General features: G+C 37.3%; 2 protein-coding genes across 2 annotated transcripts in view; one reads left to right on the top strand and one right to left on the bottom strand.

The window, feature by feature from the left end:
• Positions 1–513: 513 nt before the first annotated feature.
• Positions 514–4,270, bottom strand: rwdd3 (RWD domain containing 3). Its single transcript, XM_072464918.1, has 3 exons — positions 4,076–4,270; positions 3,193–3,416; positions 514–749 (listed from the first exon to the last, which is right to left on the bottom strand). The coding sequence occupies exons 1-3, from the start codon at positions 4,158–4,160 to the stop codon at positions 516–518; spliced, it is 543 nt and encodes a 180-aa protein (XP_072321019.1). The 5' UTR covers positions 4,161–4,270; the 3' UTR covers positions 514–515.
• A 974-nt stretch (positions 4,271–5,244) lies between these two features.
• The window catches only part of plekho2 (pleckstrin homology domain containing, family O member 2), a 39,508-nt gene continuing 28,304 nt past the window's right edge, over positions 5,245–16,448 (top strand). Inside the window, exon 1 of the mRNA XM_072464909.1 lies at positions 5,245–5,666. Coding sequence (XP_072321010.1) covers positions 5,658–5,666 — 9 coding nt within the window. The 5' untranslated portion in view covers positions 5,245–5,657. The remainder of the gene's footprint in view (positions 5,667–16,448) is intronic.

Here is a 16,448-nt window from a genome sequence, read left to right as displayed (position 1 = left end):
TATTATTACTATGTTCTTTTAAGAGCTTTTATTCATGTTATAATGGTGTTCTTTCATAATTATTGTACTTGTTGTATTTTGAGTGATCTTGTATTGTTCTGCATTTGTTTCAAGTTTCATTGCTGAGAAAATGTCCATTTTCACCCACCCCTTATCTCTGTTTACTGCAGTGTGCTTAAACAAATTCAGACTCCAAGTGATACATGTAGGGTACAAAAATGTAGCTGTCAGGTAGCTAATTTTCAGCAATAAAAACAAGTATTGGTAAATGAAATCTGCTGCTTGTTTCGGTGAAATATCACAGTGAAGAGGATCTTATCAGTTCTGCTGTTCAACAGGAAGGTAATGAAACTGTTTATATTATTTATTAAGCTGTTTCAGATCAATGTTGTGGTTTACAATGAACAAAATCCATGAATGTCATAGTTCAATCCAAATACTCTGGGAAAAAACAGGTTTTCTTTGATGATCCCTATTTGATACAGGAAGAGAATGTGACTTTAGGTTTGTTTGATTTAAATATTTACCTTGATGCTGGCTCTGTTTCCTTGCAGTAAAACCAGAATGTTCCGGCCCAGTAATAACCTCCCATTGAGCTGCAGCTGTTTGCTCCATCGCTCGAGGAGAGAGACGTAACGGTTTCTGGATCTGATGTGGTCCAGGGACAGAACTGAGACCCACTGCTCCTGGTCTTGGTCCGGTCTCACCTCCGACTCTGATCCGGAATTGGCCTCTGACACGTCTAAGTTCTGGGAGAGGAATTGTGGAAAAACAGACCAGTTACAGATAAAGTTACTGGGATTCAGAAGGAGGAGATTGGTTTATTAAATGTATTATTTGTCTGGGATAATCCGCATCTATTCACGTGTGTGTAAAAATAGAAGAAGAAAACAAATAGAGTTGTGTCCTGCTTTGGGCAAGACTTCAAGGCCAGGCACATTCATTTGTAGAACACAATTCATACATAGAGTAATTCAAAGTACTTTACAGAACAGGAAAATATGCATTCACATCACAATACAAACAAATTACACATAAATAATCATGTTTCTGTATTATTGTAGTATGATCGCAAGGTAGAAAAATAAATTGTATGATATCGGCACTGTAGCCTCAGCGGTTATAGGAAACAGGTCGTGGGATCAATTCCCGGGTTGGCAAATGTTTGCATGTTCCCTCTCCCCTCTGTGGGACTTTATTACATCAGCTGCCCAGGGTGGTGAAAATTAGCACTTGAGCTACAACCTAGTAAAAGGCAAGGAGACTTTATAAAAACTACCCTTTTAATAACCTTGGCTTGGTACCAAATGTATTAACACTCTTAACACCATTTAATTATGTAGTTACTAAGCCCGAATCATTCTTAATAAACTATTTGTTCACTATGAGTAAAGTCTTTGTTCACTAAGGTACATAACTCTAGGCCAATATTAAATACAGATGGCGAGCAGCTCAAATGAATACTATTAAAAGGCAGTTTTTTTGTTATGATATAAGAAGTTAGAAGTTAATGCGTCTTATCTAGGGATGTGTACCGGTACGCAGGACCGGATCCGGACTTGTAAAAACTTTTCGGTTCAGGTCCAAAAAAAACGAAACCCCGGTGATTCAGTTCTGGACTCATAACAAATCTAGTTCTCACATACCATATCCTTTTCATTCTAGAATCTAAACCATCTGTAACCTTCCATGGATGGTGTTGGCTTGTTAAAGGAGCGGGTTGTGCTTTGGTCTGGGTGTAAAAATATTGTAATTTCTCGCTCAGGTTAGTAATGAATGTTGGTTTAGTGCTCACAAGTTGTCACTTTATTTCTCGAACAGAGTTGGTTACTGTTGGCCGATGGAACAGGAACATAAAAAATCACCTTGTCTCCTGAGCCTGCTCTTAGCTCCGCCCCAGAGACACACCAGCTCCGCCCCAGAGTGGGCACACACACACACACACATACACACACACACACACTAACACACACATACACACACACACACACATACACACACACACACACACACACACTAACACACACACACACACACACTAACACACACACACACACACTAACACACACACACACTAACACACACACACACTAACACACACACACACACACACACACAACTTGTAACTAATATGCATGGATCTATTATATTAGCAATATGTAATGACCTGGACTCCACACAATAACAATGCATCAACAACAGTGTGAAAGGAACATTTAACCAGATAATGCTTAACATTAGGGTCGCTACAATATGAATGAAATAACTGTGTTATGTTGTGGTGTGACGCATTTGGCATTTATTTAGGTGGGTTAATGTGCAATATACATATTTATACATCTAAGTAAATACTAAGTCAAAGTAATATTGTTTAATTGCTGGATTCATTAATTGGAACTTATATTTTGTCACAGTATTTTGTATTCTACAGTTGTTAAATATGGTCTGGTGTAAAATTAAAGAGTGGAAATGTATCTAAAGGCATTAAACTTAAAGTGTGGGTGGACCCCCTTCAAGTGTGGGGAACAGCCCAGTCAAACCAGTAACACGCGTGACAAACATAGTATCAGCTGAAACAGCTGCCCCAATACCAATACTCAACTTGCTCTTGTTCAGAAGTTGTTCCTCAAGTAAAACACATGAATATGTGTTAGCTAGCTAGTAGCTTGTGATTTGTAAGTTGTAACTTCTGTTAATAAACAGTGAATAAACCAAGTTGAGTTTATTTCACTCTGCAGTTAAGCCTTGTGTTTGATAGTCGTCCTTGTTCAAGTGTCTTCAACTTAATTTAGCCAAGTTGCTTGTGTTATGCTGGTATTAAATTATGCAAATATGGCATGGTTCAGGTCCTAAATCTCTGGATTCGAATGAGGACCTGAACCTGAACGTGGGTTTAGGTATGCATCCCTAGTCTTATCACAACTGAAATCATCAGATTAAACGTTTGTGAGTTTATCTTTTAGATATTTCATGCAAATATTCAATAGGGGATTCTGGCTTTTGCCCCCCGTCTGAGGTTATGATTGTCACATTCTAGAATCTGAAAACAACCAATTAATAAAACTGCAACTCATGTTTTTATGGGGTCGTTCATTTAGGAAAGGGTTCATTCTGCGAGAGTGGCATAATGTAGTATCAATATTATCGTTTAGCATATTTCGTCTGTGTGCAGGTGGGTTTTGCAAAACTCACATGGAAGCTTTCTACCAGCTGATGGACCATTGCTTCAGGAGGTAAAGCGGCCGCCTGTTGTAGCAGTTTGTGTCTGATATCCTGACACTGGGTTCGGGACAGAACAGAGGAGGAGACGGAGATGTCCGGGGGGCTCTTGGGGTACGACAGGGACAGGTTAAATAACAGAGTCACGTCCTGTCGTCCCAGCACAGATGACGTGATCTGCAGCGTCACTCCAGCTGCTGTGAGAGAAGAGAAGGTAAGGAAACACACTGCTATTAGATCAATGCAATCATAAAATATTAAATACAGATGATAATTATGCTATATCATGAGCCTTGTTAGAGGACGGAGATGTATCAAGAATAAGCCCAACTTTTGTGTTGGAAATATGCTAAATTAGAATATTGAGTGTCCTTTATTGTCTATATCAAATTTAGCTAAAAAAAAAAGACAGAAACGTCTCGTGTTTTCTCCCAAACAAGGATATGACATATTTCTGTGCTTTTGTGGTTATTACGGTCCATTCAAGCTTTGCACTGAACTTGAACCTGAAACGAGCTATTTGTCGTCACATTTGAGCACATTCTTGATGCCTTGTGAAGATAATACAAAAAAAATTCAAGATGTTAATTGTAGTCAATATCCCCCACTCCTAATTTTAGCTTCAAACTTGAAGTCGTTTATTCAAGTAGGGCTATTCGATAGAGCTATTATAGGACTCAATTACAATACTTACATATTTTCCATTGATTGCAGTTTTTTATAGTCTATGACAAGTAAAGTTTTTTTTTAATGCAAAGCGGACCTATTTTTTCCCCAAGTGATATTTAATCTTAAATAAATAATATTTTACATAGCTTGTTTGTTCATGGTTTAATGTCCACAGAAATGAGCTGACCAGATTGTTGCAGGAGCTCAAACTCTCCCTCTCCGCAGTAAATCGATGACAAAACCGAGATTTCTTCTAAAGCGACTTCAGACATGTTTCACCGGATAGCATCATAAGTCTAACGAGGCCTGTTAATGAATAAAATAGCTAAAACTCAGTAATTAACATGTTGTGAGAGAAAGACGCGAGTCCGTTCCCATAACAAAGTTGCACTGGTCCATCCGCGGTAATGTCCGGGTTTCAAGAAACTCACAATAAAGGTTCCGCTTCTTTTTCCACAAGTTGAATCTCTTGATAACAACAACAACATCTTGATAAATGCAATGTCCAGGAAATAATAATTATATAAAATAAGGTTGATTTGTCTCCCTGTACAATAAGTCAACATTTAAAGTTTAACATATAAAATACATATTTGTACATAATAAATACATATAGACTATAATAAGATGATTCTGGAGATCATGTTTGAGGACCATCCACAGAGGCCAGAGAGTAAAGAAGTACAACATAAAACCGTATCAAGTATGAACAATATTAAACTCAACGTACACATCCTTCTACAAAAATATTCTCTAGCATCTGGTCTCTCTCTCTCACTCCACTCTACACAATGCAACACTGAGCAAATCACCACAATTCACCTAAATTACACTGTTTTTCTCCTGTTTGCATCTCAAATGATGGAAAATACTATTTTATAGCCTCAACATTGTTTATATGTAATATATCTGTAGGGGAAAAGAACAAAAATGTGTGGAATCAACATTTCTGTAAATCTTTCTAATGTTACACTGTTATACACTGTTTATGATCATTTATTTTTAGAACATTTTAGCTGATCACTTACTTATACATACATAATAGCAGAGATGTGGACTTCCAGGTCATGACTTGGACTTTTGACTTGACATTTAACTTGATAAAATGGACCAAAACTTAAGACTTCTCAGTGGATATTTAGATGTGACCAGGACTTTGTTTTAAGAAAAAACATTCACAAAAATCATATCAATGTAGAACGTATTTGTTATCACTTTTAAACGGGATCGATATAGCCTAAATAGCGCCATCTGCCGGTGGCCCCGTCTGTAATAAGAGGAGAGTCCGCTGTGAGGAGGAGGAGGAGGAGGAGGAGGAGGAGATGCATCAGCGGCTGCAAACTCTCCGTGACCGAACGGAATCACACTTTAGCGCGTTGCAAACAGAAACAGTCTCTCTCTCGTCCACGTTTGCACCGGCTCCCGCTGCCGCTCTCACCCGCGGACACGCGCTCATCGCGGGGCGTCGTGTCGCCGTTTAGTCAACACCGAAATACAAACCGGAAACCAAACTTTTTTTTTTTTTGTCTTCAAACTTTTTCAGAATTGGGCCATTTGAGGGAAATAGACACAGGAGGCGCGTCAGCCCGTGTCACGAACTGAAAAACTTCCTCATTTACGCATTCATTTTTGGGTGGACTTGTTTTCTTTTGGAGATGCGTCCAGCGCCCGTCAGCCAGCAGCGGACAAGCGACGAGTCTAGAGCCGGGATAGGAGCGTGAGAGAGCGGCGACGTCGAGTGAATCCAGCCCCACATAACGGACTTTATCATGGAAGATGTGAGTAGTGTCGTCCGAGCCAAAAACAAACGGGAGTCGTGCACCAAATGAAAACGTTTATTTTATACAGCAAGTTTATGTTACAAAAAAGTGGCGTTAATGTAGCCACTAACATGCTTTCGTTGTCTGTGTGTTAATTACATCCGAGGACGTTTTTAAAAGTGGCATTTGCACACTTTTAGACACTTTTAGACGCCCAAAGTCACGCGTAAAAGACTATTTTGGCACCAAGCACCTGCCCAGCTGTCAGTCCTCCAGCATCTTTATTGCTCTCTGGCGCATTGGGCGACGGCGCAAAAACAAACTCCCTTTAAAAATCGTGTTATATAAGGATTTACGAGGTGTCTGTTGGGGTTAATGGCGCGTTCAGCTAAAGATAAGTCTTGTTTTAAGTTCATTTGGCCCCCGTTGTCATTTCGGTGTTGGTTTATCGCCCGTAAACAAGCGTCTGAAGTGCGTTTTATTGGGCCACACTGGGAGGAGGACAGACTAACAGACTAACAGGGCGATTGAGCTGCTTGTTGGGAATTTAAAGCAGTTAGAACTTTATTATGTTCGCAGTAGTGTCTATTGGCAGTTAATAACATGCTCTTTTTCCACTAGGTTAATCATTTGCCTAAATTATTTTAATGTATTGTTTACTGCTTGTTTAGGCTGTAAAAAAGTTAACTCAACAAAAAAGTAGCAAATATACTTATACTGTTGTGATAAAAGATTTCATAATTGTTTTAAGATAAGATAATCCTTTATTTTCTGTGGTATGAACGTTTTTTGTGTAATATGTCACGATACTAAAATATCAAACTCGATTTAGATTGAGAAGAGATATGATCTATACCCAATCTACAATTAATTACATTGATTAGTTAAAATTCACAATTGACTGACATTTTCAACTCAAAATGATAGTACTTTCAGTATTGAACACTGTGGTCTTATATTGGTTCACAAAAGGTCAAATTTTGTCTAGTTAGTGATTTTTTCTATCGATATTTTAAGTAGTTAGTTTCGATACTAGTTTTAGTGTCGATTAGTTTATAATTTTTGACAACCCTATTAAATATACGCTATAATAAAATATGATGCTATGACCAGTAAATGTGCCTACTACTTTAACACATCTTAAAATTCAAGGCGCTCACAAAAAAATTCATGAACAAGAAATGTTTACAACATGAAATTAAATATATACACTTTGAAGCTAAATAATGGGGTTTATTTAGAAATAAAAGTAAGAGCAAGTTCACTTCCAAGTACTATCACCACCGCAGTACTTCTACTAAAACCTTTTACCACACTTTTATTACTGATTTAAAATGTTATAGTACGTAGTATTTCTAATTGTAGGGCTGTATTTACAGTTAGGATATAACTATTTGATCAAAAACATTTTGTCTTTGGCCTTTTCCAAAGAAAATAACAAACAGAGCAAGAATTCAAGTTCAAAATCTTAAAGAAAGGTTTGACTACATCTCATAATGTTTACTTTGTTAGTGATAAAGTGATAAAGTGCAAGCCTAAACACAGGGCTTCTAAATCCCTTCTGTATAGTTACACTCGGCTTCTTATCTGGTATCAAAACTTCAAATGAGTACTATTAAACTTGCTTGAAATTCAGTTTGAGGAAGACGGTTCAGCAGAAAAGGGAACCTGCAGGACTGTGGGTGGCTACCTTTTCAGGGAAGTTACAGAAAGCTTTCAATATCTTGAAATCCACCTTCTTACTGCGAGCAGTCTCCTCTCCACAGATATGAAGTATAATGCCTTTATACTAATTACTTAAAGTTGTATTTTGATTGATTCATGTACGTTTGAATATTTTATCGTCCTGCAACTGAGGTTTAAGTGCTCAGAAAATTCCAGTTTTCACCTACCCCCTATCCCCGCCCACATTCCTGTTTTGGAATATTTGAAAAATGAAGACTCCGAGTGACACTGGTAGGGTTCTTAAATTTCACAAAGCCACAATTAAAAAAAAAACAGAAATGACAGTCTGCTGCTTGTTACGCTGACATGTCACTGTGAAGAGGCGGGGCTTAGTTCTGCAGTTCAGGACACGCCCATTAACGGACCACTGTGGGAGGGGCAATGCATTAATTTAATGCTGAAGTTTAATCACCCTGTTCAATAATTACAAGAGCAAACGGAGTTATATTGTACAAGGGTTAATCCAAGAATAAAATGCTCAAACAGCCTTAATTTGTAAAGTTATCCAAGAATGTTAATGTTAGCTAGCGTGCGGGCTAAATGCTAAGTTTTTACATGCTAAATGCTGAATTTTTACATCTATAGTCGGTACAATACAACAATCGATACAACAATCGGTTTATTTTTCTGAGGTAAGGCCAGGTCCAGAACCTCCAAAGACTCAGTGTTGACTTGAATTGAATTACTTTTACTTTTTTTTTAAAAAGACACGATTCACCAGGAAATGTATAAAGTTGCATTTCCTATTGAATCAGCAGAGAGATTTCCGCCCCCTGACCGTTTCCATGGAGCTGTTTCTATTACTGAGCCATTTACGATGGACCAAATGTACAATGATGAACGTGAGAAAACACACAATACTTTAAAGAACAGCACAATAGAAACACGTAATCAAAAATCAACACATTACATTTTTAAAATTAAACCTACTTTAATCCAACCAATCTAACTTCCAGACAAAGCAATAACAGATTATGTTTTGGATCTATATTTTGTGTTGATGCAGTTTCATTCATCAACAGTTTGAAAAGGAGTGGGATGATGAAGTAGGGCTTATATATATTATTTCATCACATAGAAGTATGGATGCATACCTAAACCCACGTTCAGGTTCAGGTCTTGATTCGAATCCTAAGGTTTAGGTTTAGGTTCAAACCCATTCCATATTTGCATAATGTAAAACCAGCATAACACAAGCAACGCAATTAAGTTGAAGACACTTGAACAAGGATGACTATCAAACACAGTATAGTATTGGTATTGGTATTGGGGCAGCTGTTTCAGCTGAAACTATGTTTGTCACGTGTATTACTGGTTTGAGTGGGCTGGCCCCCACACTTGAAGGGGGTCCACCCACACTTGAAGTTTAATGTCTTTAGATACATTTCCACTCTTCAATTTTGCAGATCCATTGGCATCAAAGTCAGGTAAAAACCTTCAAAAACTAGCATAAAAGTCAACTAGAACTACTATAAATCAATCAACTTAGCAGTATCAAAAATAGAATATAAAAATATTTTAAATACATCATATTAACAGCATTAAACACCAGCCCATATTTAACAACTGTAGAATACAAAATACTATTACAACATATAAGCTCCAATTAATGAATCCAGCAATTAAACAATATTACTTTGACTTATTATTTACTTAGATGTATAAATATGTATATTGCACATTAACCCACTGAAATAAATGCATCACACCACAACATAATACAGTTATTTCATTCATATTGTAGCGACCCTAATGTTAAGCATTATCTGGTTAAATGTTCCTTTCACACTGTTGTTGATGCATTGTTATTGTGTGGAGTCCAGGTCATTACATATTGCTAATATAATAGATCCATGCATATTAGTTACAAGTTGTTGCAAAGTGAAATAAAGTGACAACTTGTGAGCACTAAACCAGCATTACTAACCTGAGCGAGAAGTTACAATATTTACACCCAAACCAAATCCTTTAATAAGCGTCTTAAACTAACTCACGGAGCGGCACAAGCGGCGACGCACGCAGCGGCTTAAAATCGTTCAAATAAAGCCAGCGATCTTACAGGCTGCCGCCTCTCTCGCGTCTCTCGCGTCTTTAAACTAATTTCGCCAGCTTCAACTTGTGCCCCTACGCGTGCGTCGCTACGGTTGCGCCATTGACAGCGATGTCAGTGTTTACGTCTTTTCCGATCTATGGAAGGTTTAAGATGGTCTAGATTCTAGAACGAAAAGCATATGGTATGTGAGTGCTAGATTTTATGAGCCCAGAACCGAATCACTGGGGTTTCGTTTTTTTTGGACCTGAACCGAAACGTTTTTACAAGTCCGATCCGGTCCTGCGTACCGGTACACATCCCTACATAGAACCGTTGTTCATTAACTGTGGATGGACTTGCAAAATGACTGTGTGACCTCATCCACACAGACAAAAAATCCCAGAACCAAAAACAGCGGAGAATCAGATGTTATTTTAAGTCATTAGGCAAGTCTCACCGAAGCTTTTGGACTGTTGTAAATAATGTGGACGGTTTACCTCGTGGAGCAGCTGTGTTAGTGCATCTGGTGCTGCCGTCACTAATGCAGACACATTTTTGGAGGTGATTCACCCAAAATGAGAAGCGCAGAGCCATGACGTCGGCGCATTCTAGTCAGAGGGATTTTTATGGGAAATGGTAAAGTTTCTATGTCCACATTCAATAAGGCGCTGGTGTGGGCAGAAGAGCTGGAAAGTTCAAAAGTGTATGTATGTAAACCCATATTTTTCTAATTATGACGTTGTTTAGTGTGTTAGTCCTTGTGGTAGAACAAAATATTATAGCTTTCCATCAGTCAAGATGCAGTTTGTGAAGACAATTTGACAAATAAATGTAGAAAATTATTGGAATTAGAGTTGTTGTTGTTACTTTTAATAGCGGTTGACAGCCAACTGAAAATATGCATTCTTCTTCTTCTTCTTCTTCTTCTTCTTCTTCTTCTTCTTCTTCTTCTTCTTCTTCTTCTTCTTCTTCTTCTTCTTCTTCTTCTTCTTCTTCTTCTTCTTCTTCTTCTTCTTCTTCTTCTTCTTCTTCTTCTTCTTCTTCTTCTTCTTCTTCTTCTTCTTCTTCTTCTTCTTCTTCTTCTTCTTCTTCTTCTTCTTCTTCTTCTTCTTCTTCTTCTTCTTCTTCTTCTTCTTCTTCTTCTTCTGTGTTTTATGGTGGTCGGTATCCAAGTGTTACATTACCGCTAGACTTCATTCTTTAGACTTGATTCTTTAAACTTGATTCTTTAAACTTGATTTTTTAGACTTGATTCTTTAGACTTGATTCTTTAGACTTCATTCTTTAAACTTGATTCTTTAGACTTGATTCTTTAGACTTGATTCTTTAGACTTCATTCTTTAAACTTGATTCTTTAGACTTGATTCTTTAGACTTGATTCTTTAAACTTGATTCTTTAGACTTCATTCTTTAGACTTCATTCTTTAAACTTGATTCTTTAGACTTGATTCTTTAGACTTGATTCTTTAAACTTGATTCTTTAGACTTCATTCTTTAGACTTGATTCTTTAAACTTGATTCTTTAGACTTCATTCTTTAGACTACTGCCACCCACTGTAATGGAATTAAAGATTCATCACCCAAAGTATGTGTTGTTTTACCCTACAACAAAACACCTCCACCTCTGTGATGTCATCAAAAAGTGCCATTCCATTAAAAAATGCAGAGAAAGTTTGCACACAACTTACACCTTTTTATGACAGTTCAAACAATCGTTTAACAAAATAAACGTGCTATCAGGTGTAATTATTTGTCAAACCATTGTATGATTTAAATGGACTTTTGGCCCTTGTTTACAATCTGGTTGCTAAGTAACAGTAGTGTAATTACCTCCGCCTATGTCATATCTGCTGCTCATGTCAAACCAGGAAGTGACTTTATAAATGTCATAAAAATTGCCTAACTTGAGAAAAACAAGGAAAATGTTTGGTAAAAATAAGTAATTAAATGTAATCACGTTCCCTTTGTTTTACAGTGCAGTCTAATGTGTCATATCATATAGACTTTAAGTAGCCTCTGTAATGTAAACCTTAAAAGTAGAGATATCAAGATTATTAGGTTCAAGAGACTAAAAAAATATAATCAATCAGCAAAATTAAGTTTTTTCTGCTCACCTTTTCCTCAAAAAAGTAAACCTAAATGTAAAGTGTTTTTTATCTCACTGTTTATGTCATATTGATCATTCAGATTCATAAAGGAGATCACATATTGAGCAGGGGTAATGTGTTTAAGAAAAGAAGAAGGAAGAACATTTAGGATTTGTTGATGTTTTGGTCGTGATGTTAATAATTGCAACGTTTATTCTCATTTCACTTAAATTTGAAATCCTGACATCCCAATTGAAAAGTTTATACTATTATAATTGGCTCTGGTTAAAGTGGTATTAGTTCAGCATCTACCTACACGTTTTATCTTTTACAAAAGACAGTTTATCTTATATTTATGTATAATTATAGTGTAAGTGGCTTTGTAAAAAGTTTGGTTGTTGCTTCAGCATTGTATTAAAAATGGTATTGATTATAAAGTCAGAATCAGAATCTCAATACTTATACATTCTTAAACTTCTGTTCAGTTTATAGCCCAAAAATAGTAAAGAACTTTTTTATCTGTCTGTTATTGTCACATTTAACTTTATTTTATCTTTCAGAAAGTTCAGTTTTGTAAAGCCGGTCACAAACAGTCACATGTCAGACCACGGGAATGAAAGAAAATTAAAGATTTCACTGTTGTTAGTCTCAATAATCGTGAATAATCGTTAAATTGTGATTTAACGTACATGACACAAACACAAGTTAGAGCTGTTTGTTTTGCTACACCACAGACATATGGGGAACTGTTAAAGAATATTGAGGAATACTGCATTATATAGTATGTCACACTTCAGGTGAATTATGTTATACAATTGACTGTGTTATAGTATTGGGGTAGATAAAATAGAATAAAAGGGTTTGCAGTGCAGAACAAAGTTCATCTGCACTGCAAACCCTTTTATTGATCTGTGTAAATACTATATATGATGTGTTAAAAAACTAAACATCTCATGTATAACGTGTGGGTTCATTTTCATGGCTAAGTTGGTGATCCCTCAGAAGACATATTAGCATGAAAATGAGCCAATAATTGTCTAAAAACTCTGATTTGCAGCTTGGATATTTTCAGAGATGAGGCAAAAGGTGATCTGTGCTGAGAGAGGCACATGAATAACTGTAAATGAAAGTGAGTTAATGATGAGGTTATAACAGATCTTAAAGCTCTTACGTCTCCTTTAAGAGTACGAGTTGAGAACTATTTTTGTTGCGTTTTTGTTGCGTTTTTACATGTAGCCGTCTCGGTCCAGTTCACTGTTTTAAATCCACCTGTCTCTCACTCACAATGACCCTTTTAAAAGTGTCTACACAAAAACAGTCTAAATTCCTGAATGGAGGCAAAAGTTATGTGGAACAATGTGTTTTTATGGAGAAACTTGAATTAAACTCAGAATATCACAAAATTGGAGATTATGATAAACTCTTAACATTTTCATGAAGCCAAAAACCTGATTTTTAGGTTTTACTGGACAAATACTCACAGAAATATGGACCGAGCTCTAGTTTTTCATTTTATCTACAATATATTACATATTTTATCACAACTTATCCTTTTTGTGTTGCTCAAATATAATTTGAATCTATAAAATCTTAACTGACATTTCTACCCTAGAAATTTTAAATAGTTGTTTATTGCTTTGTTACAAAGTCTTAAACCATTTCCATTTCGCTCTGATGTTAGTTAATCATTCAAGCTCTTCGGGAGAAGTGCAGTCATTAAACTGAACTGAATCACTTTACAAAACGTCATATTGTTGCAGATTAGATTTGACATCATCATACATTATCTCCTGCCGATAACAAGGCCCCAAACACACACAGAGTCCATGTTTCCCCCGGCGGAGCCCCCGAGTGTCTCTGCGAGCACATACATAACCGTATTGTGCCGTGAAGAGCAGCGAGCGGAGCAGCCATCACACATACAGGCCTAATTGTTCCGCCGCGTGACTCATAATGCGACGGTCTGTCTTCCTCCTCTCTCGGCGGGTCACTGAACGCGTCACTGCATAAACCTCCGTCGAGTGAGAGGTCCACGCCATAAAAGGCTGATTCACGTTGGCATGTAGTGGCCGAAGCTGCAGATAATGGGCACTGGAGAGATGACAAATGCAGTATTGAGGAGATAAGTGGTGCACAGCTGGTACTGAAACACACCAGACAGAGCAAACAGACGCATTACACATGTTAATCCGGGACTAATAACGACAGATTCAGCAGGAACCACAATCTCAATCTCAAATGTCAAACACCCAACCACACATTCACTTATGAAGCACAGGCGTAACGTAATGTTGAGCCGACCGTCCCTACCAACGTGTATGTCCAGACAGCAGAATTACGTGCGGACAAGCGGGCCAACCTCTTTTCTCTGCTTTTATTTTCTTGGAGCAGAGCAGGTGCTGGTAAAATGGGCCGTCCAGCGAGTGCACATCTTCCTAAGGGATCATCTCAAAATGGGTTGAAGCTGAAAAGACTTAATTTTTTTCGTCTCTCTCTGGACCCCCTCCCCCCCAAAAGACTTAAGACTGGCTTCACATAAAATTTTACGCATTGATAAAACGATAGTATCTTGATAGACCCTGCTCACCTCTAGTGAACATCCCTGAACATCCTTTGGTAAGTTGCTCCGCGCACGCACTCGCCGCCTAATGTTGGCCTAATGCGTTTTTTAGCATTTCAAAACAATTACTGCCACAATGATGTATTGAAGCCCCCCCACCCCCCCACCCCACCCCCACCCCCCATGAAAAATATTAAGTCTTTTCAGCTTGAACCCATTTTGAGATGATCCCTAAGCAGCAGCGCAACTTTCATTTGTGTTCAATAAACTCCTAAAATGCCCATATGTGGAGCTATTTAAAGGCGAGGCTATGAACTAATTGATCACTGTTGCTTTATAATTACATTCCTGGATACGTTGTACTTTTTTCCATTTAGAAACCTGCACAAACTGCACATCGCTCCTTTTCCCCACAGAAAGGCACTTCTCTGAGCGCTCCTGTAAAGTGTCGGCTCAACCTCCCTTTTCTTCTTCTGTCTTCGGGCGCAGACAGCGGGCAGTGGACTGGCTTTAGGAGCATTTAAACCTTGTTCTGCAGGTGCCAAGCTACAAAATGTTGTTTATTTTACGACAAGCGGCCTCATGTTCACGGAGAAAAGTGTAAATGTAAAAGGGTGAATGACCAAACTAGATGACTCCCCCACACCTCCTCACCCAGAACCACAATATCCCTGGTATGAAGCAATATACTGTGGGTATTATAGGTATGCAATGTTTGGCTGCATAAACACACATGGGAGTACATTTGTTGTCATGGTGCTTTTATGTCTTTAGTCCATGTTGTTCATTTAAGTCTTCTTTCAGTTCAGTTCAGTTCAGTTTATATTTGTAACACCCTGTATCAAACCAGCAGTTGAAGCAGGTGAAGAAACAGATTGAACAATGTTCACGGGAAATTAGCAAATGGACAATGTCTCAGAGTCCCCTCGTCCCCTCCTTCTGGGCCAAGAAATCTGATATGGTTTGGTCTGGGTTTTGTCTGGGTTTAGTCTTGTTCTGGTGTAAATTGGACAGACCTAAAGCTTGTGAAACGTGGTGTGAAGTGGAATATGAAGCACAGGATTTTAAAGTCGAGTTTTTTAAAGTACTATGTGGAGGATTGTTTGTCTCCCTGGAGATGTTTTGCACATTAATCTAGCATTAATCTATTTGGAGCAGAGTTCATAACCGTTTATGTTTAGAAATTTAACATTGAAAGCCAATTCTACTAGTTTTTAAGACAATATGAAAAAAAATCATAGATCAATCAATATGAGAAAAAAGCTAATACATTTGCTCCAAGTATCAAGAATGATTTATTATTTTTCCATTATTTTTTTAGTTAAAAGATAGAATGGACACAAAACCTACTGATCGATACTAAAACTAAAGATACTAAGTATCGCTTAAGAAATCTCAGGACAAAATTTTACCTTTCTTGAATAGTTTTAGAGTGATTTTAAGCTTTATCAAAAGTAGTTTAAACCACATAGTAAAATAAAGAAAGTATTATAATTTTGGGTTGAAAAATATCAGTTCATTTTCTAAAACCTTGACTAAACACTATTCCACTTAAGTAACATAAAATGAAATTACATTACATCATTATAGAATAGTATGAAGAACAAATATTTCGAACTGATTATTTCTGCTTTAAGGACCGTCAACCTAATGTAATCAGGTTGAAACGAGTTTATTTCTCTTTTGTTTTTGGTAATTAACAGCTCTTGTCTCATTGAACACAAAGCAGAAAACGGAGGAATGAGACGACATCAAAGATCAGACAAAAAAGACAAACATCATGGATCATTTACACAATCTCTTCAAGTACTGAGGGTTGTATCCGAGTACATTAAGCCTCATATGGATCCGAGTTGACACGTGTCTCATTGACGTAAACATTGTTCTTCTGACTCACCTGATTCAGCCGATGACTTGTTTGTCTCTACATTTTGTGCCCACGCTCCCAAGATGACAAAGTGTTGCAAAAATAGATTGTTTTCCACTTTGTGCCGAGTTGAGAAAGTGCACTTTTGCAACTCTAGCTTTTTTTTTTTTTTTAATTCTTGTCTATTTACGGTACACAGTCTTAGAAATATGCTGTTCTGTTCTTCTTTTGTGTGGTGAAAGGTCTTCTTGGGCCAGGGGAGATAACAGGCTACTCGTTTATCACACAAATTAGCATTACACCAGCATGTTTGACAGAGGAAAAGGGATGATCAGACGAGAAATAAAACACAAACTGCACACACAACTTTAGACCTAATTCTATTGTGGGTGGATTCAAACTGATGACAAATGAAGGCCGTTGCCATTATGATTAACAGTTTAAAACTAATTGTTATATCTTTGAGTGGGAAAAAGTCCTCAAAATGTTGCATATAACATAAGTTGAAATGTATTGATATTATATTCCC

This window comes from Eucyclogobius newberryi, unplaced genomic scaffold (genome assembly GCF_026437365.1).
Source record: "Eucyclogobius newberryi isolate DKJ021-1_F unplaced genomic scaffold, fEucNew1.0.hap1 SCAF_5, whole genome shotgun sequence".
NCBI lineage: Eukaryota > Metazoa > Chordata > Actinopteri > Gobiiformes > Gobiidae > Eucyclogobius > Eucyclogobius newberryi.
The sequence above is the reverse complement of the archived record's forward strand: the minus strand, read 5'-3'. Positions and strand labels throughout refer to the sequence as shown.